Source organism: Hippichthys cyanospilos, chromosome 16 (assembly GCF_059441005.1).
Source record: "Hippichthys cyanospilos isolate Australia breed blue-spotted pipefish chromosome 16, RoL_Hcya_1.0, whole genome shotgun sequence".
Taxonomy (NCBI): Eukaryota; Metazoa; Chordata; class Actinopteri; order Syngnathiformes; family Syngnathidae; genus Hippichthys; species Hippichthys cyanospilos.
The window spans coordinates 6,497,105-6,523,055 of NC_142384.1; the positions used below are offsets into that span (position 1 = coordinate 6,497,105).

A 25,951-nucleotide genomic window follows, 5' to 3' on the forward strand; every position below is an offset into this window, starting at 1 on the left:
GACAACTCTTGCGCTCAGTCAGTACTCGTGTAGCATGGGACAGGACAAGCGCCAATGCAGCATGTTCAAGATGCCCCCCTGCTGGGCGGCCCGCCAGCCTGTCAATACGCCGTTTTGATGTCGGATGGAAAATGAGAGCACCCCCCCCACCCCGCCACCAGCAACACAGAGAGGGGCTGGAACAGAGAAAGAGAGGACTGGAAAGGGAAGAACCCTCGACAGATGGACCCGCTGGTGATTAAAGATGGCGGCGGACTTTGCTGCGGACCACGAAGGAGGCTGCTGGAGCCTTAGTCCGGCGGCGGAGAACCGGGAAGCCCACAGGAAGCCAGAGCGGCAGGTAGGACGTCTGGTTTCTTGGCGCGGCTCGTCTTGTCGTCGGTCCATTGTCTGTCTTCAGTGTTGGAGCCACGCTGGTGCTGCTGTGTCTGGATTGTCATCAAAAGCCGAGCACATCATTTGATGTGACCGATGAATGTGCATCCCATCGAGAAAACGGCTGGAGACCAAGAACGCATGATTGCGTTGTAGTCTTCCATCTAACCAAACGTCTGATGATGCACTTTCCTCATCCCGGACATCTTGCTAATATGTCGCGGACCTTACTTAATCAATTTATCTGTGCGGATTTTCGCCTCTATCCGGAGGAATATCCACTTAAATAAGTCTGGAATTTGATAGATGTTCCAGTTTAATCCACTCTAAGGTTTTTTCATCATATTCACTCAGCCAGGACAAAGAACATAAGCGGGACTCCGGCATATATTTTCTGAGAGGCTTTCCAGACAGCAAAATAAATATGACATGCTTTTTTTTTTTTTTTATGTAAAAGACATTTTAATTTTTTTTTTCCATTTAAAAACTGGCCTCCAGTGTGTTGATTTTCTTTTTTCTTTTTTTTGTTGGAGTTGTGGGCTTTAAGAACAATGCAATACTGTATTGTTCCTCTTTCGAGGAGAGACATCTTGTGTGCTTCCACAACAGAAGCGCTCCTCCAAACATTTTAATGGGCTTTTGTTCGTCCACAGCGGAGATAAGCCTATTTTCATCCGAGGCCTAAAAACAGGCATCCAAATCCACAATGACACATGGAACAAAGGCCTATGAGAAGCCCCGAAGGGAAGAAAACACGGACGTTGTCTAGATCGCAGAATGCGACACATTCTCTAAATATTTTTAAGAAGATACTGAGGTATAAGCTAAGCTTCGCTGGAAAAACATGAAAAAAAAACTTCAAACAGATTTCTGCGCGATCCGTGTCATTTAATAAACTTCGGAATGGTATCTTTGGGCACATTTTTATTCAGCAATTCCAGAAGATAGATTGCCAAACATTTGTTTTTGCATCCACAATACTAATGTGCATCCGTATATAAAACTTCACTAAGAAAAAACATTTCACAAAGGTGTCATGACAACACAATTAAGCAATAAATCATGTTCCAATGAATTTGCTCTTAATTTGTAAAGAAACATACAGTTCCTGTCGTTGCATTAAAAATTATTAAATTTGCTGATACCTGGAGAAACACTTAAAATCTCATGTACACCCTCAAGGTTCTTTACATACCTCCAGGGGTACCTCCATTTGAGAAGATCTGCATAAGGGCAATCAAACAGCTTACATTACGTTATGTTAACTCAGCTTCAATCAGTTTTGATTGTTTTAGAATCTTAGCTCAGGTGCCAGTACTGAAATATAAACTGCAAACTGTCCTTTGAAGAAAACAATTAATTAAAAAGAAATCGTGCTATCAAAATACAATAAAACTTTCATCACGTTTTAAAGTCTTAAAGGCATACTTGATTTATTTAGACATTTTAAGTAGTGAAATGTTCATTTCTATCAATAATTTGCATTTACTAGTTTTAAACGTTCATTTCGCCAATTGCCAATCACAGCTCAGCTTGCGAACGTCATATGACCAATTGGTAAACTGTGATTGACCGTTACCTGAGCCCTGAGCGCAGATGATGTCATTTTCAGTCGACAAGTGGAAAATTGTATTTTTAAAAAGTGACATATGAAAAACAATTCAGTTACCAGATTAATTATAGAGACTTTTTGACCTTTTACTGCTGAAAAGATTTTATATGTGTATCTGTTTATGATACTAGGACGTTAGTCAGACACTAATCTTTCACACCCATGCAATGTCACATAACAATACCGACAAAAGTTTATTGCTAGCTATAATGTCTTCTAGACAGAGGTTGAGCTGCACTGTATTTGTTTACTAACCAGTCTGAGATTAAAGTCACTTATCCAATATGTTCCATACAGCATGCCTCGATACTCTTAAAAAAATAATGATCAGAATCCAAACAATTTCAATAATTAATTATTTAGAAAACAAAATACTAGCTGTCCTCAACCTATCCTAAATTGATTTTCAAACAAGTGGCTGAAATCACAGCTTTTTGCAGGTCTGTACTGCTCTTCTCGCAAGAAAATTATAAACATGCTCAAAACATTTGTGTAAATAAAAAAAAAAAAAAGCCTCTACCTTTGCCTACATTTGCTGATGATCGCCCTTCGGTGGAATAGCGAGTCAGAGAGGAAAAAAAAAGCAATAAAAAAAAGAAGTTATTTTAGTGGTGAAACATATGGGAATTTTTGGCATTTTGAAAACTGCTACCAAGGTGAATTGAATGAGTTGAATGGTTGAAACCTCAAATAGGAGCAATTAAATAGAAGGCTTTCTTTTCTTTCAGATGCAAATGGATAGAAAAGACCAACTCTGGCGACATTTAAACTTGGCTGGACTTTTGCCTTTTTGGGAAGCGAGGTGGATTTTACGTCAACCGGAAGCATGTCATAACTTTGCGATGGAATCCTCAGAAATTGGACGTGAAGCTGGAGGATGCAGAGGGGAGACGTTCAACTACCAGGTATAACAATATTTATTTGACCAAATAATGAAAATTGGGACAAATGTGAGCATTTTCCACAGTGTTTAGTTGAGCGATGACAATCAAAGGTTTGCGAACAAATTACTTTCCAGAATCCAAGATTTAGAAAATTTTGATTTGAATGGCATTTTAAACCTTATTAAATGATTTCTTGCTTGTTAACTGCACAGTCTGGAATCATTGAATCAATAGGTACTTTTTTGCATTTTCCAATAGCGAAGCATAGTGTTCATTCATAATTGTGCAACCACGTATGTTAAATATTCATTTACGAAATAAAACTGCATTCCCGTCTTTTTTTTCTTTGAGGAAGTATCCTGAATGAGTGTGTGGAATTGTCCTGAATGAGTTAAAAGTGAAATATCCTTCCAGATATGAGTTATCACAAAATCTGACACAAAGTTTCCCAAGATTCCTCTCTTTCCTCTTCTACTAATCAGTATTTTTTGGCTGGATTACAGTATTAATTGTTCATAAATTATTATGTGTGATGTAATATGTTAGTCATCATGACAAGAATATTTTTAAGAATTGGATTTAGTGGCCTAGCCTTGGAGTAGAAATATCCCTTGGAGTATGTGAAGGCACTTATGGGGGTACGTGAGAGTTTAATAGGGTATTCACAGTTATCAGCAAATTCTTTTTTTTTTTTTTTTTTTTTTTTTTAACAGTCACAGGAGCAGTAAAATTTTGTTCTCAAATTAAGCGCAAATGAATTTGGACATGAAGTAGGGCTGCACAATTAATCAAATTTCAATCGCAATCATAATATTGGCTGCCACGATTAATTAAGATGATCCTCGACAATCTAACATTTAAAAAGTCAAGTCCTTTTTTTGATGACAAGTCAATTCAAGCACTTTTCAATCCCACCATCATGGGCCGTTTCCCAAATGTCAATTGAGACCCATTTTTTAAAAAATCTGATTGGCAAAAAATTGGAATCAATTCTGTTTGAAATGACCGAAAATGACATTTCAACGACTAATTGATCAAAAATGTGCTTGCTTCTAACCAGCCTTATTTTTTTCCATTGCTTTGCACTCGGCAAGTAAGTTAGCTGTGTTGCCCTTATGCGCCAAGTTTTTGCCATGTTTTGTGAATTAGTTTCAATTATAATTTATTTATTTTAGTTACTATTTGTAAGTATCAAGCCTTGTTTATATACTGCTTGTTAAAAAAAGGGCAATACATAAACATGTTGATGAATAATATGGTGAATAATGAATAAACGTGATTTCAATACAATACTGACCAAAATAATAGGGATTATTATTTTGGCTATAATCCTGCAGCCCTAACATGGAGCAATTTATTGCAAAATTTTGTCCAGGTGACTTCTTTGCAAACTGTTGTATGCCTTTATTTTGTTACATTTTATATGGATGCGCATTGCCATTAGGGCACAATTTTCCAGCAGGTGAGACAGAAATTAACACATGATGTTATACGATATAGCTTCTGGAGTTACCGAATAACATATGCTTTAAAAGGTGCCACCATAAATGAAGGTCCAAAGTTTAACAAACCAGCCACAAATGGCACAGCACCTTTTTGTTTTAATCCGATATTGCTTTGCACTGATTTGGGAGTCCAACCCATGAATGAATAATAATTGATCATTTCCAGAGAACGGACATCCTAAAGCAAGTATCTGTTCATCCATCTTTTTAAACTTTCATATCTCCGGCAATAAAACGTTTGAGCAGGCTTCTGTGGCGATACGATGAGACGCCGCGTGAAACGAATTCCTGCACTTTCTGTTGCTCTCGAATGTTTTGATCCACAAACGCCATCAATTTGGCCGCCCGTGTTATTCTCTTCCAGCATTTATCCCAGCCGGGTGCAGTAAAACTGTGCGAGCGCTCAGTAGCTGCCAGGTATGAGAGCGGATCTGAGACGGCCTCTTTGGCAATATTTGCTTCATTCCCTCTCCCCGTTTGTACTTTAAAGTCAAGTGATGACATAATTAAAAGTGCCTGGTGGGCTTTTCGCAGCACAACACAGGAAATTGCTGTTCCGTGTTAAAAGGAAGGCAAAGTGTGTCTTCCTTTGTTGTGAAGTTAACTATGAGCAAATGCTAATACATCAACAAACTCCTATGTAATCATCTTCAGACACTAGCGGTGGTTTACATTGTGAAATTTTACATGCTGTTAATTAACGTTGTTTGGACTCAGGCTGTGAGCTCGTGAGAGTATGGTAAATCACAGCTTTTGTATCGGCTTGGCTGATTATGCACTTCTGAAAAAAATAAATAAACATACTCACAGGCACACATTGAGTTGAGGCTTGTGTTGCAGTGTATTTAGAACACAAGGCTGCATTGATAGAGGCGTCCATTTAGGAGGTGATTTTAGAAGGGAACACCTGATCTGTTCATCCTGCTGTAGCTATTTGGCGATATGGCCAAAAAATGAAAACTCGATCTCCTTCAATCATTCTGGACAATGACAGTTTTAATTGATTTTAACAAAAGAAATAAACCCAACAAACATTTCAAGCTTTGAGTCATTCAGAAAATATTCTAAAAAAATAATGAATTTGATTCAAAATCACTTTTTTTAAACTTATTATGTGAAGATGTACTGTATATAAGTTGCTTAAAGAAATAGTCCATTTATTTTGCCATTTTAACAGGAAAAACTTAATATTTTGTCGATACATAATTTGATAAATAATTTTGTTCATGTGCAATGAATACCTTCTTCTACTTGCTGTGAACTGAAAATAACATCACCTGTGTATTGGAATATGGATAAAGGATTGGATAATGGCCAATCATGGCCTACCTGTTGGTCATGTGATGCTCATAAGTGTGTTATAAGGTTGTTATCTGAGCCTTCAGCATCTGTTTTGTCATTTTCCGGCAATAACAAGTGAAAAAATGTTTTTAAAAGTATTAATAATTCGTGAGAAACTATTTAGTGATCAAATTAACTCATTCAATCCCAAAGGTGTAATTTTGCATTTTAAGAATCCAGACATTCAAAAGGTGCTTATTTGTTTTGTTCCTTTTTTTTTCAAATATTTTCAAGTGTTAAGCTAAAAGAGAGTCTAAAAATGGCTGGGACTAAGGTTAAATATAGGCAAAATATTAACCTATTACTCGTTTAAGATGTTCACTTTTTACTGCTAAAAATGGCCACTTTCGCATAACATTTTTTTAACAATTTGCTTTAATTTAATCAGCAAATTAATCTAATTAGTCGAATTCATGGAGCCAGCGCTCATTCAAAGGCTATGATTTCAGACTGTCCCTAAAGATAAAATAGAAAGATAAATAAGACTGATAAGAAACACAGAACACTCTGTTTTCCGACTGTCTCTGAAGGTAACACCTGACTGACTGACAGACACAGCGATGTAGAACAGTTGTGGGTATCTGCAATGCGCGCATTGGTCGATAGGGGCGCCGCTCACCATCTTGCAGCAGACACGTTAGAAGAGAAGAGAGACAAGCCAGGCTGACAGCCGCCGACCGTCCTCTTTGTTACGCTTAAAAACTCTCACCATCCTTAAGTATGACACGGTCCGAAGCCGCTGTTGGTTCCGGTCCAGATGCCCGCCACGTCCCGCGGGGCCGAGAAGGTGAAGTATTTGTCACTTTTGTTTGGGGCTCGCGCTGACAGCGGAGGAGATTGCGGTAGTCAGTAGAGAGGGGCGAGGGAGGGAGATAAGAGATTAAATGCGTGCGCTGCCGTCGCTTTGCGGCTCGTTGTAAATCCGGTCGGGAAATGCGCGTGGAAATATCCCGAGTGTACAACCTCGACGCCTGCGGAAGTGTCCTCGGTGGTCTCGGCTCTCGCGCGGACTACTTTACGTGCGCACGGACCGCGGAGGCGGCGCGGACATGTCATCGGGTGAACAGTGGCACAAAGTTGTGCACTTGTCGGTGTGTCGCCCGGAGGCCTGCTGGCTCCCTCTGCGTGTGTATATGTGTGTACACTGAGTTAGTTTGAGGCGCCCCTCCCCCACTTTGGCCGCCGCTCTCGTGTTCATTTTTGACATGAATGTGGCGAGGCTCCCTCACTGCAAAGCTGACCATACGAACGGAATAAATACTAAACGTGCGACTCATAAATGTAGTTCCACGTACCTGACCACGCACCTAGACACACCCACGATGGCAGGTCAGCGAATCGGAATATCAATGCGCCAGCTGCAACTTGTAACCGAAGAACAGCTCATATAGCTATCAATACGCCAAAAATAACAATAAATTGGCAAATGAACATTTAATTACTTCCCACAGCCACCTTGAAATATTAAAACGACAGGATAAATATCACATAGAACGCTCCAAGTGACTGGAAATGAACATATAAACCGCATAAATGTACCATAGGCCAGTCAACTTTGTTTATACTACACCCTGCTAATAGTATCGTTTTTCGCGGTTAATTGGGACCGAGCCCCCCGCGAAAAGTGAAGACCGCGAGGTGCCCCCCAACGGAATTTAAACAAAAAAACAAAATTGATTTTTTTTTATGTGAAAAGTCTTCATTCTTTGCATATTATTTAAGACAAATATTTCTGCAATGTTGTACATATATTTACTCAAATCTTTAATTATTAAACCTTATACAGTAATGAACAGTCACCTCTTTCCATCCTTTGAAGTCTCGCAGCAGCCGCGGTTATATTAGCGGCGCCTGGAAGTTGAATCGAAGTCAAATGTGTAGATGATCAAACATGATAACAATGAGAGTTTACACTCGAAATACTATTTTATTAAAAAAGAAATCTTGGTAAGAGATTTCCCAACCGTCCGGTGAAGGTCTTGGAGGAGAAAGAACGGCCTGCGTGTTTTACGAATGAGACCGGCCGACCGGCACATCCACGTGTGAATAAGAAGCAGGAATTAGGGCCCTCATTGGTCGATGGTAGCGCCGGGAGCCAATTGCGTGTCTTATAGGAGACCTTACAGTGACCTGCAAGACACTCAAATTTGATTTCAAGAGTTAGATTGGCACTTCTATATTCACTTCATTTTGACAGTGAATGACTACATTAGTTGCAAACCCCACACAGGAAGGGCACATCCAAGATTCAAACAAGAAAAGAACAACATATGTATTACAGAATATTCATGCCCGAAATGAACAGCATTTCATAGCGCCAAAAGTCAGTAATGTTACTATTGCCTCATCCCCTTAAAGCACTCATTATTTTTTCATGCCTCAAAAAGCAACCTTAATACATCATAGAATAACCTTCCCAGATTTAAATTGCACAAATTCATCTGTCCAACTCTTCTAAAGTCGCAGCATGGCAGACTCACACGCCTCTGATTGTTTTAGTTGTTCACAATTCCCAACAAGGTGTTGCCTCTATTTACAGTTGCTGTTGTTTTTTTAATTCAATCCATAAAATCATGTTTGGTGTGCACGCGGGAGGGAAGACAGTGAGTGGGTGTGCCCTGAAGCAGCCCGCAATCGCTTTCAATATTTCTTGTGTAATATTTAATGCAGCTGGAGCGTGTCAAACACTAACATCATACACATGTCACACTTTGTCGGAGTCGCTTGTCAGTGCAAATCCGAACCTTATCCTAAAACAATTGAGATGCGCTCCTTGTCATCTTTGCATTACAATGTGACAAGGAACACACATTTGTCCTTGAGCGACCTTTAAAACCCTGACACACGCAACGCTGCAGCTGACCCTAAGATAAGGACACGCGAAAAGCAAATGGAGTGTGACGCAAGAAGGAATTAAGAGACACTTTCAGTACATGTGAGCTAATAGCAGACAGTTTAATGAATGCTCCAAAACCCAAAGAGTCTTTCATCATGATATACTGTATGATCGTGCCAAACTTTTGCAGCTTAAAAAAATGGCACATCAACTCATGTTCATCCTGTTGCCAGGCAGAAAAGTGTTTTGGGATCAAAAGCGAATATGGTCTACATACTTGGGCCTGACCGATATGGATTGGCCATTGCTAATTTCCCGTCGAAACAATACAGATTGCTGATTATTATTATTATTATTAATTAACCAAAGCCTCTATAATAAATTAAATATCATTTGTTTCCTCCCAATGCAATTCAATGGGTGTCCATTATACATGAATTTTCACCATCGGAGAACAAGCCTGGTATCGCTTTCCCCCCCCCGTTTTGGTTTTAAGAGTGCTTTGCGTGTTATAAATTATGAGGTCGTTAATCCTTGTCATGAGTTAAAGTTGATACCACTTACTTTCAGACTGACACAGGTATGAGGACTCAATTCTTGAGTAGTCACAAAGTAGTAATTACAAATGAAAAGATATGTTCAGTTCGACTTTTTTTTCAAAATGATACCAGTATGAGTATTCATTGATATTTTTAGAATGATACAAGTATGAGTACTCATCGATGCCGTTACCAAGTATCGACACCACTGGTACTTCTGATACACAAAACCTCCCCCTCAAAAATCAATGAGATCTTTCCCATAAAATACCTCCCTGTATTTATTCCATTAGAAAATGTTCCTGAAAATTTCTGGAAATTTATGTCTATTTTCTTCCATGAAAGCATCTGATGCTATTATCGGCCGACATCGCGAGTACTGATACCTTGAAGTAAGTTCAGGTATCGGCCCAATGCCGATACTTGGTATTAGTACTCGCGCATCCCACATTTTGAATTATATCATTGTTTTTTGTGGGGAAATTTTGTGTATCAAATTTGTTAGCAGTATCAGTACTTGGTATTGGGAACTAAACTAAACAATAGAGTACTCATACTGTTCATCTTGGAAATGGGCACTTCAGTCCTTCATGAAAAGGCTGAGTGTGCTAAATGATAATGCAAATGCATATGGAAGTGTTGTGAGTCTTATGGATGTATCACCCCCCCCCCCCCCCCCCCCTCTCCGTTCCGCGCAGGATTTACTTCGCTGTGGCGTAAGTAGGCGTCTGGATCGAGTAATCGTGTTGTTCGGGCTCGACGGGGACGTTCCACTTGGATGCCGGGACTATGAGCGTGAGCAACCACGGGGGCTTCCTGGTCGACCTGGGCGGCGGCTTCAACGAGGATGCCCCCAGACCTCCGGTCCCCGGTGAAGAGGGCGAGCTGGTGCTCACTGAGTGCCACAGCGCCGGCTTCCCGTCATCCAAAAACCTCAAATGCGAGGCGTCCGTGGCCACCCCCAGACGGCCGGACCAGGACTTGGGCTACGAGCCCGAGGGCAGCGCCTCTCCGACGCCGCCTTACCTGAGATGGGCGGAGTCGCTTCACTCCCTGCTGGACGACCAGGATGGCATCCATCTGTTCAGGACGTTCCTCAAGCAGGAAGCCTGCGCTGACCTGTTGGACTTCTGGTTCGCCTGCAGTGGCTTTCGCAAACTAGAAACCGGCGAAGGCAATGATGAGAAGCGGCTAAAACTGGCAAAAGCCATCTATAAGAAGTACATCCTGGACAACAACGGAATCGTTTCCAGGCAGATCAAACCAGCCACCAAGTCTTTCATCAAAGACTGCGTGATGAAGCTCCATATCGATCCGGCTATGTTTGACCAGGCCCAGACTGAGATCCAGACCACGATGGAGGAAAACACCTACCCTTTATTCCTTAAATCGGATATATATTTGGAACACGCTCAGGCAGGGGGAGAGAGTCCCAAGCCGTTTGCTGATCAAAGCCCACTTTCGGGCAACACAAAGAAACTGCCGGGATATTTGCCGACGTTAAACGAGCACGAGGAGTGGAGATGTGACCAGGAGACGCAAGACCCCCCGGAGTGTGACCTCACGCCCAGCAGCAGGCTCACTCAGAGGCTGCTCACAGAGACGCCATTGCACGGCACCGCGGGAAGATTCCAGGAAGAGTACAGGTAACTCCTCACAGCTTCATTATTTCCCCCCAAGCAAGCTTTCCACTGCCAACTGCTGAATTAGAAGTAACCCCCCCACCCCCACCCCACCCCACACACACACACACACACACACACACACACCCTCCCGCCACCTCCAGAGCTGCCCGAAATGTGAGATGAAATGTGTGTAGCGGGAGATAAGAGGCAGATGGTGCATGAAGAATTCCAAGTACTTATGTTGGGCTGATGAGGAGGCTGCAGGGGAGCTTTCACTTTTTTGTAAGTCAGAGAGGCAGCTTCTTGTGCTGCCACTATGGCTTAAGTCTGCTACTGCTGACATGCTCCAAACAGTGCACTGCCTATCTGTTTGTTTTTTCTTGGTCCGCTTTCTTCTTTATACTGTCAATTTTGGTTATCAAAGCTTTCCTCGGGGCACCGCGGTTTATGCTCAGACTATTCTCATTAAACGTAAAGATAACATTGAGGAACAGTTTGAAAAAAATATATATAATTTGAGTTTTATTTTTATGCTTGCTGCAACTGAAATCGGCAGGTCTCTTCCAAAATTACAGTCAGATTTTTTTTTTCATAGTGTATGCTGTGAAATTACACTAATTAAATGTAGTAGGATTTGCCTGCTGATTATGATTGGACTCATCTAATGTTAAGAGGCAAGATTAGTTTTATTCATTTTTGGATGGACCGATTATCGACTGAGTCGAATATGAGCGCCGATATTTGGCTTTTTGAGGTATATCAGCCTTTTTAATAAAATGCCGTAACTAATTATGGATCGCTTTGAAAGGGTCCTAAATGCAGCGACCAAATTATTTCAAAAAATCAGATGTATAAAAAATTCTGCTGGCCCTCTGCACCTTTCGTTATCACTACTCCCATTTTGCCTTCCTCTCAGGGACCCCTCTTTTATGATTGGCTGAGAAGTTTCAGGAAAAATATCTGCCAATTTTTCAGACAGGCCAACATTCTGAGAAGTCAACGTGTCAAAACTAGAGTCGTGTTTCAAATGCTGACACTTGCCCTAAAAACTCGGCTTAAGTAGCGTTTATAGAAGATAATTGCTACAAATAAACAGTGTGGGCAGCAGAATAGATGGTTTAAAGAGTATCTAGTTGTTTTTCTGTCAATTTATCATTTTAAACAGTTTATTTGTTTACTGCATGTTTGTTGAGCTCAGAAGTTGACATAATAGAGAATCACTGAGATCATTCAGTGATTCGCTATTATGTCAACTTTTGAGTAAAGTATATCCCCCCCATTTTTAAAGACAAAAATCTGCATTAAAGAAATCTAGAAAATGTGGGCAGATTTGTGGATAAATTTGTTTACCCAGTGTACTGTCAATGACGAGAATGTTTTATTCAACGGGAACGGCCGGGGCAACATTTGATGCAACTCCATTGTAAATTTTCATCTTGGGAGCAAATGTATTAATGCACAGTTACCAGTAGATGGCATCAACACCCCATTTTAGCTATGACATCAGCAGGTTTTGAGTCCACCCTCGATCATGCCAAAAGATGCTAACATGTCTGACAGTTCATTTTTGTACTTTGTGTTTTTACTGCAAATAATATATATGTACAGCAGAACCTTGTTTACATTGTTTTAGTGATGATGTTCAATTCGATATGATTTTCACATTCAGGTATGTTCACGACCTGTAAGCGTTAACCACTTACTAGGCACAGTGGCCACTTTTGGCCGATAGTCCAAACAAACAAAAACAGCCTTCATTGGACACATGTTTTTCCATTTTTAAATCCTAAACAGGCAAACATTTTCAGGATTTTAGAGAAATGTTCGCAATGACTGCTACGCACGCTTTCAACCGTTTTGCCTGTTTAGACTATCGGCCGAAAATGGCTGCTTTTCCCAGTAAAGGGTAAGGGGTACAAACCTTTGCGATGACAAGCCAGTGTGTCTGTAAAAAGACACTCCCAACAAAGTCTGAAATAAATGATTGATAGTGTTTGACGTAAGCAAATCACAAAGTAAAGTTAAAAGCAAGCAAAGTGAGTGCACTGAGACGCATTCCAGCCACTGACTTGCGTCAGGAACACAACCAAAGGCGAGTGCTGCTGATCAATATTGATGGTGTTTGAAATCTCAGGAAAGTGTGCGGGAGAAAGAGAGAAAAAAAAAAAAAAAACGTCTGCACATCTCACTGCCGCAGTGGTTTCAGCTGTGCATCCACACTTCTGTGATGTATAAATAATAATAGAGACGCAGGTATAAAGGTGCGATCACCAGTTCAACAATCAATCATCTCGGCTTTGTTCAAGGACTCCTCTTGTCTTTCTCTATTGACCTTTAGGCCTTTCTATAAACCTCATCATTTTTTCTTCCGTAATTCCCTTATGTCCCCTTATTCAGTGCTCTGTACTCTGCTTGTTGCATACATTACCATTATTAAGGACTGTGGAAGCTGCGGGAATTAGCCGGTTGCAAAGGTTTCTCATAGAGCTTCTTTTTTTTCTGGGATCATGTGCATTCTAAACAGGAAGAGAGCCCTGTCGAATGCTTTAGGGACTTCCTATGTGAATAAAAAAGACGATGCCGAACATCTATAATTCATGTGCGGGAAGCGTTGTCAGAAGTATTCTCGGCAACGTCAAGCGCAGAATGTGAGTGATGTCAAATGAATGTCTCGAGATGTTCGATGTGCAACACTTGGCTTGTTAAAATTCGGTGTATTGTGTAGTCATCTACGCAGTTGGGTGATGGCGAGCAACGCCTGGATCGAAATTCAAAATGCCTTTTAATATCCAGTCAGGATAGACCCATTATCGGATCGAACTATATTCGGTGCCAGTATTCGGCCTTTTGACAAATATCGGCTTCGTCCGATGATAAATCAATTTAAAACCGTCCGAACATCAGAACGTTTTATTAAAAATTTCAGTTGACTTCATAAGAGATTCTATTGACCCTGAAATATTTGGAACATTTTGTTTTTGTTTAAAATTTATTTAAAAGACATTAAATATTAACACTTGTTGTTAGGCTTGCCCATTAAATCTTATTAATTTGATGAATTTGTCAATTAAAAAAAAGGCACACTGCTGGACGGGTGGTGTAAAATCATAACTACTTAACTCATTCCGCACCATCCTTTTTCTGACCCTCCTTTACCATAACACTTGAAAATAATAAATACCTAGGTTTCAATACCCAGACTGATAAAAGATCGATTGCGTTAATTTTGATATTTAAGCAAGTTATGCACAAGTGATGATGTTGAGTTTTCATTAAAACCTATAAAATCAGTATACATGATAATTTTCCAAAAATGTTCTGCAACATTTGTTTTTTTAATAAATCACACCTTTGTATGTTGTGTTGTTTACTTCAATTAAATTCTATTAAAATAGTCATTGTCCAGATTGACTAGTAAAAATTGACCTTTTTTTTTTGGGGGGGGGGGGGGCCATATCGCCCAGCCATAATTTGAATCTTGACAAAATTTTATTCACGATACATAATTATAGGGCGCTATTTACTCTTGACAAAAAAATACACACACGCACATACACAAAGAAATCCACAATATAATACTGAAGATCTTTTTCTCCTACTTGGAAAGAACATCTATGCTAAACCATTATGACATCTAAAGATAGAAAAAACTTGTATAACAAAAATCACAATAAATTGATATCCCTGTTTTAAAGAACAAACAGGGAGGTAAATGACATTTCAGTTTCTCCACCCAAAGTGTGTGCAGTATATGCAAAAATGACAGGGCTGGATAATTTGTCTCTGCGTTTTTTTTTTTTTGTTTTGCTTTGTTTTTGCATTTTGCAATGAACGTGGTCCCTAAAACAGAACCTTGAGGTACACCCTTGTTGTTTTGTGCCTTTCCTCCAGACCCACACCCAGTCGGGAGCCAGCTGACCGTTACTACGCCAACGCCGGTCATACATTGGCTCCGGCCACCAGCGCCAATGACAGTGAGCAGCAGAGTTTGTCCAGCGATGCCGACACGCTTTCCCTCACTGATAGCAGCGTGTATGTTTCGTGTTTGTTTTTTTTTCTTTTGAACAACTTCAACCGTTGTTTATTTTCCGGAATATTTCTGCCAATGTTGTTTTTGTTTATTCCAGAGATGGCATCCCACCCTACAGATACCACAAACCTCATCGGCGGGAGATGCATGAGAGCGCTCGAGCAAACGGGCGTGTACCGCTGCCTCTCATCCCGGTGAGTTATTCATGGGTCACCCCCCCATTTCTCTCTCTGTTTCTTTCAACTGTCTGTCTCTGCCGTATTTGTCTGTCTTCACGTGCACCCCTGGAGATGGTGCATATTTAACGTGTGTGTGCTGTGAGGCCCGCGAGGGAGTGTAAGAATAGTGGGGAAGAGAAGGCTGTCTAAACGTAGCTCCTTGCTTTTCGGAAGCTGCGCCCAAGCAGGCGAGAAGGCTCCCCCGTGACAGCCGGATGCCTCCCCCGTGCAGCTGAGCCTGCCTCTCGCCAGCCCTAATTAGGCCGACCAATCGGGAGGCGACATGAATTGACTGCATTTTACAGCTGTAATCCTCGCTCGTGTGTCCTTCTAATGATGTCACCGTGAATTAACACATATGAGGAATGTAATGTCACTGTTAGATTGTCTTATGATATTGGCCTTAGAGACTTACTGCAGGGGTATATTCCACAGTCTCTGCTTGGCTGCAGCGTTCTTTTTAAAGGAGGTCTAATGCAAGAAACGGCTATGAAAATAGATGATATGAGCAAATCGAAGGACAGTAGGAAAAAAAAGCTTTTTAAGGGTAATTCGAGGGGTGTCTTTCATCGTGGGAAGTCACGGTTTTTAAAGAAAGCCTCGCCCAAGAGATGCCATTTGTTGAATTGTTTGATTACTGCACAATGCGAAATAGGGCTATCACAAGAAAATATCTTTATCTTTTTATTCTATCCATTATTGCATCAATTAATTGAATAACTGGTTCAAATTCAATTATTCTTGTTTATTGGGTGTTGTTTATTGATTGTAAAGCATATGACAAAAATTAAGCAGTATCACACAAGACAGCATGATGAAGTATCTTGATACAACTTTTTCACTTCTGATATGATGCTAATGTTGCAGCCTATAGTACTGTCTGATTTCAACCAACCCCTTTTTTCCAAAATAAACGCAGATGTTTGCAAATGTTCATATCAAAAGAAATAAAAAATGTTAAAGGAAAACTTGACCATTTTTATTAAGAACTAGCTAAGGCTGGACAACATGGGCAAAATAGATTTTTTTTAATTCTGGAGGATTACAATTTAATCTAAGTAATAAATTCAATAAACATACATTTAAAATTTCAAATGCAAAATATTCAAACAGCAATAATGTTACGGTTAATTTGCTCTCAATTTGAAAATAAAACTGTACTCTTCGGGTCACGGCATTAAAAAGCATGACATTATATTTGCTGATACTTGCAGGAACCTTGTTCAAATCTCTGTACGGCCGTTTGAGAACCACTGATCTAAACGATTGATTGTTGATTAATCAGTTTGATTTTGACTTAATGTAATGTAACCGGTAATGCAAAACAAATATCTTTAACTGAGGAGATGGTAGGTTAGTTGAAATTGAAACTTGTTTGTTGTTACTGTTCCCAACTGATCTTCCGCGCAAGTATTCCTTTCAAAGCGAGAACACTGTTGTTTTTAAAAGGCGGCCTGGTTCACTGCAAGATTAAAAATTCATAGGAAACCTATTGTGTTTTGCACAATGCTTCACAAAGTCGTCAAGTAAAACTGTACTAAGGTTGCGATATCCCTTCCAGCGCACCAACAGGATTCCAAAGGACATCCACGTAGCGCCGGAGCGTTTCGCCGCCGACCTGATTCTCCGCCTGGAGGGCGTCCTGAGAGAGAGAGAGACGGAGGAGCGTTTCAGGAGATTGCAACTGGTACGTCTGTTCCATTCCCGTCCACTGAATCAGCTGCAAAGCTTGCAAGTCCTCTGTTTAGTTTTGTGCACTGAGTGAAACGTTTCATTGTAGTTTGCCCGTGCTGCGCTAAAGGCACCAGTCAATGTGTGTTTAAAGTTTTCAAAGGAGACTTCAATGACATTAATGAGGCCAGCTATTAGGTGTAGGCTACAAAAAAATAATAAATAACAGCATGACATGAATGGCTTGGCGAGTTCTGCCTTCGGCCTGTCGGCTATCTGGCTTTGTGCACCAATCAGATGGAGCACCTGCGCTTGTAAGCCGGGAACAGCGTGGCAGACGTTTGATGTCACTTGAGTGCCAGTGAAATGTGCCTCAGTACACGGAGCCAAGCGTTTGGTTTGCTTTGGATCGGAATGAAAAGATGAAGTCAATGAACACGCGCACACTAACTGGTACCTTAGTGCCAGATTTGACAATATGACACTCTTTTTTTTTCTTTGCCATCACAATGCGCATTCTTGAATCGATGCAGCATTAATTTGATGTGCATTTAGTTTCAGTATATATACATTTTCATCTGTCGTTCTTGATTATTAATGTATCTTATGTCATAAAGAGCTTCCCATTCCTTTTCATATTAGCAGAGCATATTTCCATTTTTTGGGTGGCTTGTTAGCGCAGTGGTTAGCAGGCCCGAATCACAATTCAGGGGCCCAATTTTAAATCCACCTCGTTCCGGTATTCCTGTGTGGAGTATGCATGTTCTCCCCGAGCCCCCGTGGGTTCCCTCCGGGCACTCGGAATTCCTCCCACACTCCAAAACCATGCATGGCAAGTGTGTTGGACATACTAAATTGTCTTTAGGTGTGATTGGGTGTGTGAATGGTTGTTCGCCTCTGTGTGCCCATCAATCGGCTAGCAACCAGGTCAGGGTGTCCCCCGCCTACTGCCCGAAGTCAGCCGGGAATAGGCACCACCAAGCCTGTGACCCTCGTGAGGATAAGCGGATATAGAAAATGGTTGAATGTTTTGTTATTTTCTATTTTATGATGCTTTTCAAGCATTATAAAATACTATCATTACTGATTGGGTTTGTAGTAGTGCTGTGATGTATTTTTACTGGTAGCGAAATGCTGCCATCTTGTGGCATACAAGAGAGAGCCTTTATTGTTTTACAGCAATACATTACAACCAAGTGATATAAACGTTAAAACATATAAAAAGAAAAAACAAAGTATGTTATGTGAAGAATAGTAAGGCAGTGGTATTCTATACAAGTAGCAGAGAAGTGACAAATAGTCTTAACTCTGGTGTGTCCAAACATTTTCAAAAAGGGCCTGGTTTGGTGAAATGAATATGCGTGTCGTGAGGCTGACCATTCAACTTCCTCTCGCTTTTGAGTTCATTTTTCACGGTATTTGTTTCCAGTCACCTTTTTAATCATTGCATATTTTGACCGGTGGAATTGAATTTCTTGAAAACAGCCTCGGTCTCTGAGCAAAGAAGGTAAAAAGATAACAAATAGTAATCAGTTTTGGGTGTTTGTTGTTGGCAACCTCTCAATAGTAGCACTCAGCATTAAACCCCATACCTCGCTTGTTAGTAAATATTATTTGGGGAACAACTTTATTCCTCTTCCATCCAGGACCACTGCGCTTTGCAGCCCTGCACCAAAAATAACTAGCAATTGTGTGTTAAAAAAAAAGGCAGAGAGAGTTTTTAAACACACCTGAGAACATGAGTTTACATTTTCCACCAAAGGAAGAAGAAGATGACGAAGGCTTCCCCACTGGTGTTCACCCACCAAACTACATTGACTACTATGGCCCAATCCTGAGAGACGCTCATGAAGAGAATCCTGAGAGCATCCTGGATGAACATGTCAAACGCGTCATGAAAACTCCGGGCTGCCAGTCGCCTGGAACGGGCCGCCACTCTCCCAAGTTGCACTCGCCCGACGCTTTCAAAGGAATGGCGGGGGCGGCACCACCCTGGTGGGCTCAGGGTAAACACCCATCCAGGCACGCCATCAAGGGAGAGTCCAGTCACCACTGCAAGCATCACACGCACCAGGCGGAGTCACCTTGGCTTATGGGGTCCACAAGCATGGAGCATGCAGCCTATGGGTATGTTTATCAAGCTTATGTACTGTATGTAGTGTCTTCTTTACCTCTACTTTTCATGACGATCGTGCTGTCGTGCAGAAGCAAAGGTGGTATGCTGTGTAGACGAGGGTTCAAGCGTGGGGAGGAAGCAGCACCAGCCCCTGTTGAAGACACGGAAAAGAAGCAGAAGATCCTCCTATGGCTAATGGAAGGACAGAAGGAAATGACCCGACACAAGAGGAGCCCATACGGGTCAGTTTTGCTTTTGTCACGGATTATCCGCACCAGATATTTCAACAGAACGATGGTATTTGGAAGTTTTTTTTTTTTTTTTTTTTACTTAATTTTCTTTAATTGGCTGTTTGCAGCAACATCCTATCTTCAAGAAACTGAAGATGTCTGCATATTTAGCACCAAAATATTGATAGAAAATGGATGGACAAATATTTTCAACATAACTCTGACAGAATACTGCAGTTAAATAGCAGTTCAAACTTAAAATTGATTATTTTATGGAACATATAAAAATATTGCACACAATTTATATATACAATCATTCATACACTTATATATACTGTGTATATATTCTGTTTTTGAGCACAGCCATTAAATCATATCTTTGTAGTTCCAATTCATAGTTGTCCCAGAAATTAACACCCTGAATCAATCAATCAATAAAATGTTATTTATATAGCCCTAAATCACCAAAGTCTCAAAGGGCTTCACAGATGAAAAGAGGTCGTACAGAGACATCTTTTCAGTATAAGGTACACAACAGCATCCCCTGTCAAAGCTCCCAGAAGGGGAAGGAAAAACTCAAAAACCCCAATTTGGGGAAAATCAGAAACCTCCAGAAGGGACCCCAGGTGGGAGGAGCCCTTTCCAGGCCCACAGGTTGAAGTGGATGCTGCATGTACCAGACACAGAAACAATATAAATTACAGAAAACATATTGTGCTATATAGTGCAGTGATGAATAGATACAAAGATTTGCATTACCGGTGATTGCCTGCTGATGGCTCGCTAAAAAAAAAAAAAAAAAAAAAAAAACTGCAGATAAACCGCACAGGATTTAAAGCCACACCAGACTACAAACCGCAGGGCTCACATCATGAGAATAAAATTGCAGCTTAGAGTGTGAAAAATACTCTTCAAAAAATTAAATAATACTCATTATCTTTTAGTGACAGTTACTTGTCAAAAGTGTACCTGGAGGCAAAAAGCCCTGACTTGGAAAAGCGGCTCAACAGCATGGAACAGTAATGTTTCGCCACAACTGCTCGCCAACAGCAACTCACAGCTAATGTGGAGCAAGTTAGCTTAGCATTTCCCCGGGAGTTTTTAAGGAGCCTGAAAAGCTTGTTTGATGTAGAAGCATGTCAACTGACTACTCAACTGAGCCAAAACCAATGATGTCAACAGCAAGTGTCATGCTTGGTCAATAGTCGAACTCTCTACTAAAGATTTCAATTTGGATATCAAAAATAAGGCCAGGGGCAGTTTGGTTGGCAAGTCCGCCTCACAGTTCCGAGTTGAAATCCAGCTTCCTCTGGCTTTGCTGTGTGGAGTTTGCATGTTCTCCCCAAGCCTATGTGGGTTCTCTCCTGGCACATTGACGGCAGCCAGTCCAGGGTGTCCTCTGCCTACTGCCAGGACGACTGGGATAGGCACCAGCAGGCCCGCGACCCTTGTGAGAATAAGCGGCTATAGAAAATGAATATTTTGTTACTTTTCATTCTTAAGATACAAATCCAAAAGTTGCATCTCTAGCTCCTGTGTATCTGCACCAAATAAGTCATCACAACAAGTGCCAAAATATGCATTCATGGGCTTTAAAAAAAAAATGCTACTTTGTTTTTAGTAGCACCACCGGCTCCAAGAAGGCTCCGGGCCATCCCAGCTGCTCTTGGGAAAACGTGCAGCCGTCGCATCCTTTCATCCAGGATCCCACCATGCCCCCCAACCCTGCTCCAAGCCCCCTCATCCAGCTGGAGGAGGTCTGCCGGCGATTGGCGGAAGAGAAGATGATCAAATCTGGAACGGTGCAGCCCAAGCAACGGTGAGTGGATGCCCACGTATTTATTGTTTTACATTGTTCCCCTGATTATCCACGTTCATCTGTTATGCTCCCAATTTTGGGGAGGGTATATCGGAGACATCGGAGCCAGACATGAACAGGGGTTGACTATTTCCCACGACGACAGAATCCCTCGGAGTAACGCACCGATGAGGGTCGAGTGCGTGTCTAACAAAAATGGCGGTTGTTGGCTCCTTCAGGTATGTGATGGAGGTGATCCAGCGGGGCCGCACGGCACTCAGGCCTGCACTGTTCCCGCCGCTCAGCGTGGTGCCCGCCGTGTCGGACTGTGAGCTCTCCGAGCCCGAGTACGTCCGCTCGCGTCCCCAGTCCACCCCCCCCACCCCCATTCGCATCCCGACTCATGAAGGCATGCTTGCTACAGCCTGCGAATGTGAATAGGAAGATGGTTGCACTTCACTTGCCCATCAGTAGATGGCGCTCAGCTCACAAACATTCCTCGCCTTGTACTTCATATGTTTTGTTTTGTCGCCATACGCTTACAGCTATAATGCTGTTTTTTATGTTATTATCAAGCTTGCTCTTGTTTCCAGCTACAGTTAATCCCATGTGTTTTTTTATGTGCATCCACAGGCATAAAGCGGCTAAAAAACAGGTGTGTGACAGCATGACGGTGGCCTACTATTTTTGCGGGGAACCAATACCGTACATGACATCCGTCAAAGGCCGGTTGGTGACACTCGGCCAGTTTAAAGAGCTGCTGACCAAGAAAGGAAATTACAGGTCAGATTTTTTATTTTTTTTGACTTTTGCATTTGTCACATTTGCTGGTCTGAGTTTTCCGCATGTTTTTAAGGAATTATATCGTTAATCAAATAATGAATTATTTTTTTATCATTGATTAATTGTTTAAAGCTGTGATTGTCAATCGTTTTTCAATTATGTACCTCCTGTGAAATATGTTTTTCAGCAAAGTGCCCCCTAATCAAAGCAAGTATTTGCCTGTCTTTTTTATTCAATTCCGCAACGGTATTTGTAGTGATAGATTTTATTCAGCAAATCTAGAAGATAGATTGTGTAACAATCTGGTTTGTTTCTGGCTAGTCTGCCGGAAAACTGTGTCTGTAATGATAAACTTAAAGTTGTGAAAAGTCGCGACAATAATGCAACTTAGCAGTAAGTTCCTTCTTGTTCCAATTGAATTGTTCTCAATTTGAAAAGAAATGTACTGTTCTTATCACAGTATTTAGAAGCAATTAGATTTGCTGGTACCTGCTAAAACATCTGCAAAAAAATATAAAATACGTAACCCTGATTTACCTATTAACTCATTCTATCCCAAAGTCTTTACAGAATCTAGACATTCAATCCCAGGTACTATTTTACAGGGTTTTCTTTTCCAAGTATTTTGTAAGTGAAGGTCTCGAAATAGTTTTCTGTACAAATAAGTCAATCAATAAATAGTCAAAGTACTTGGGATAGAACATCTACGACTATTGACAGATACGTAAAACCACGTCTTTGGGATTGAATGAGTTAAGTAGGGGTACTCATACCTCCATTTGAGAACCACTTAAAGAGCTAAAATATTCCAAATCCTCTGAATTTCAGCCTCAAGCAATCATCTTGAATTTAAAAAAAAAACAATCAATTTGAAAAAAAAAGTCCCATTCAATAAAGTGATTTTAATCCAAATGTTTTTATAACATCCATTAAATCAACAAAATCATTAACAGTATTAACAATATTTTCATCCTACATTATCTGAAAAAACTAAACAAAGACAACCAACCCAAATTATTCATCTTTGCGGAAGGCTGTACCGGGAATTTTGATATCGAAAAGCCTCTTTCTCATTCCCAGGTATTATTTCAAGAAGGTGAGCGACGAGTTTGACTGCGGGGTGGTGTTCGAGGAGGTGCGCGAGGATGACGCCCCGCTGCCTGTCTACGAGGAGAAGATTATCGGAAAAGTGGAAAAGATCGACTGAGGTGCATGCCGGGAGGTGGGAAACGCACGGAAGCGACGGGAGAAGGTTAACAGGAAGTTGGTGTAAAGCAAAAGAGGAAGTGCTCAACAGAGGTACATGATGTAGCTTTGTAAAGTTTACATACAGGAAAAGCGCTGCAGATTTTGTTTTTCTTTTTATGATATTATAATCACATGTCCTTTCTAAAGTAACCACACTTATTGTGATTCTTTTTTATATGTATTGATACCAGGTGTGTACAGTTTGTGGTAACAAATAACATTTTATATCTATTTAACGATTTATTGTTTGCTATACCATCAAAGCCCCCCGATGGAGATGATCACAATCCTTTTTAAAAGGATTATATTTATGACTTGTTATTTTTCAATGCCACTTAGAGTAATATATTATTTTGTGATCAGGCAGCACTTTTTGGCGCCTGTTATAAAATGTGTTTTGGGGAGGCTTCTTGTAGCAGCTCCATCATCGTGATAACAGTGAAGTTATTATTTATTATTATTGTTATTGGGGAATTTATTCCATTCATTTCACTCAAGTGTTAGTAAAATGGCCTCCGACTAACACTGTGAGTGTGCTGTCAAAAAGATTTGTAAATGTAGATTTGAACATCTATGCAAGCTGCTCTCAAGGTATTGCTTAATATTGTTACTTTTACAAAGGCAAAAAAATTGGGATCTAGAATCAGCCGGTTTTGAGGTCCATCTTCACGTTACGTCTCATAACATTTTTGAATGAAGGCTTATTCCAGCAGCAAAGTCAGTGCCTCTCATTTTGGTGCCTGGAAGAATCCTCTCCTTTAAAAAATGTTTTAAATTAAAGCAGGCTAAGTAATGTGTGTTAGTATTTTCCACTCACTATAACATAACATAACATAAGCCTTATTTACTTTCATTGACAAGCATCCCCAATGTTTATGTAACAAAGATGCTAAGCTAAAGAATGTGCATTCTAAAAGCGTACGTAAATGTATGGCTTGAATTATTTTGTACAAGCGCAAAATGAGCTGTCCTGGCTGGTCTACCAGAATCGTTACACCTTTAACTCATTCAATCCCAAAGATGTATTTTTATGTTTATTTAAATATCCAAGCATTCAGTCACAGATTTACATTTTTTTTTCAAGTGTTTGGCTAAAAGAAGGTCTAAAAATGACTGGTACAGAGTTAGTTAAGCACTATAATAATTGATTACTTAAAGGAATAGTGTGTAAGAGATAAACCGTTTTTCATTACGGCCAGCAGGAGGTGCTGCATTTACCATTGTCCGTAGCTGTAACAAAGATGGACGCCTCCGGAGAAGTGCCACCTCCAATGTAATATAATTTAATGATAACTAAACCTATGATTATATTTAAAACATACTGTTGGTCATTAATAACACTTTCATTTGCAAGTTTTTGAAATCTACAATTATTTAATTGATTCCTTTCTAATGAAAAACGGTCTGAATCGTACACACTGTCCCTTTAAGGACTTAAGTATTTCCTTTAGGTACCTCGTTTAGATACTTAAGTAATCAATTATTTTCACTGATCAATTCCTAAAGTGATCAATTACTTGATTTAAGTGCTAATCAATTATTATTATTTATTTATTTAAGTACTAATCAATTATTTTAGCACTTGGATTGACTAATCAATTTCCCCAGGGTTAGTACTGTAGTTGATCAATTTTGGTACTAAAGTACTAAAACTAGTCATTTATTTAGGTTTTAAAGTGCTTGTCAAATAATTAGGTAATCAATTTCCCAGCGATATGATTTACTTCAGTACCTAAACTAATCAATTACTTTCGGGTTGGATTAATTTATGTACGAAAGTACTAAAGTAATGGATTACCTAAGTAATTAATTCATTTAACATCGGCCATTTTTAGACCCTTCTTTAGCCAAACAGTAAAAATATGAAACATTTGAATACATATTGAATGTCTGAACATAAACGTGAATATATTTTTGGGGATAGAATGAGTTAAGTAAGTGCTGAGGGGATGCCATAGCAAAACCTAAAATGTGGTGGCGCCCCCTTTAGATGTGGATGCTCATTGACATGACAGTGGTAAACATCCATAGCATTTTTGACATGACAACATATGTTAAGCTAATGAATGTACCGTACATGGTAAAAACATACTGAAATTTAGCATACTATGCTAGTGCTTGTTCTACTTAAGAAGTGTCCTGGAAGGCCTATCTCATTTAGAGCACTAAAGTAGGAGGTCCAATGTTGCCACGGCAACAACCATGTCCCTTTTTTCTTCGTCAAGGCAGTATAGCTTATAGCATCAATACAATATTTGTAGCGACTATTTTGACGGTCAGATCATTACATATCAAAACAAAAAAAGTTTCTATTCATTGTATTCATCATAACATGGGAGCGTTTATAATAAACGACCATTTCATTCAAGTTTCTATCATAGGAGTTGCAAATATGTCAGAAAGCTTGCAAATGATGTGAGCAAATGTCACAAACACTAAATAACATTCAGAAAATGTTGAAGGCCCCAATGGGGCATTCAGGGCTGCAGGATAAGCCACCATTGTTGTCGAACAAACAAGTGGACCTTGAGGTCTTATTACATGTGTTGCTGCTGGGTAGAAACAGTCAGCTGATGGAATGTTCTGAAATCTAAGCATTTAGATGCAGTATAAAGCTAATATATTTGTCATGTTTTAAGAAAATTATTTAATTTATGGATTTTTTTTTTTTTTTTATGTTTTAGTCTTTTGACATCAGCTGTTTTGTTTTCAAGTCCCCCCAAAAGTCATTCAAATGTATATAGTGACCATCAGAGTGCCTTTATATGATTATTATCATTATTATTACTATTGTTGTTGTTTTTGTATGTAAATATATGAAGTGTCATCAACCAGCAGCCCAGTCAGCACATTCATAACCTCACAAGAGAAAAGGAGGGGGGGAAACACTTGAAAAAAAAAAGGTACAATAAAAACATGCAATAAACCAACACTGGTCTATGCACTATAATTTTTCAAACATATTTTTTTTCGGCACACAAGAGTGGAGCACATCACAAATCGTAATTGAAACTTAAACAGATCTGATATTCTCTTTTTGTTTTGAATAACTTGTATTTCCAGGAAAATATCGCACAGTATCGGGTCACTCAGTATTTGCGCCATTCGCTGTTACGCAAGTACTGACAGACTCGTTACGT

General features: G+C 40.2%; 1 protein-coding gene across 4 annotated transcripts; it reads left to right on the forward strand.

The window, feature by feature from the left end:
- Positions 1-47: 47 nt before the first annotated feature.
- axin1 (axin 1) lies at positions 48-25,741 on the forward strand. 4 transcript variants are annotated; one of them, XM_088436429.1, is made up of 12 exons: positions 48-340; positions 2,716-2,892; positions 9,791-10,738; positions 14,609-14,749; positions 14,845-14,941; positions 16,527-16,652; positions 18,399-18,763; positions 18,842-18,994; positions 20,604-20,801; positions 21,020-21,127; positions 21,414-21,563; positions 22,644-25,741. In XM_088436429.1, exons 3-12 carry the CDS (start codon positions 9,882-9,884, stop codon positions 22,768-22,770), a joined length of 2,322 nt encoding a protein of 773 aa, XP_088292555.1. In that variant the 5' UTR covers positions 48-340; positions 2,716-2,892; positions 9,791-9,881; the 3' UTR covers positions 22,771-25,741. The 4 variants fall into 4 exon arrangements, with proteins under 4 accessions (XP_088292555.1, XP_088292554.1, XP_088292556.1 ...); XM_088436428.1 differs by lacking the exons at positions 48-340; positions 2,716-2,892 and adding an exon at positions 6,369-6,504; XM_088436430.1 differs by lacking the exons at positions 48-340; positions 2,716-2,892 and adding an exon at positions 6,369-6,504 and having other exon boundaries at positions 20,607-20,801.
- The last annotated feature ends 210 nt before the right edge of the window (positions 25,742-25,951 follow it).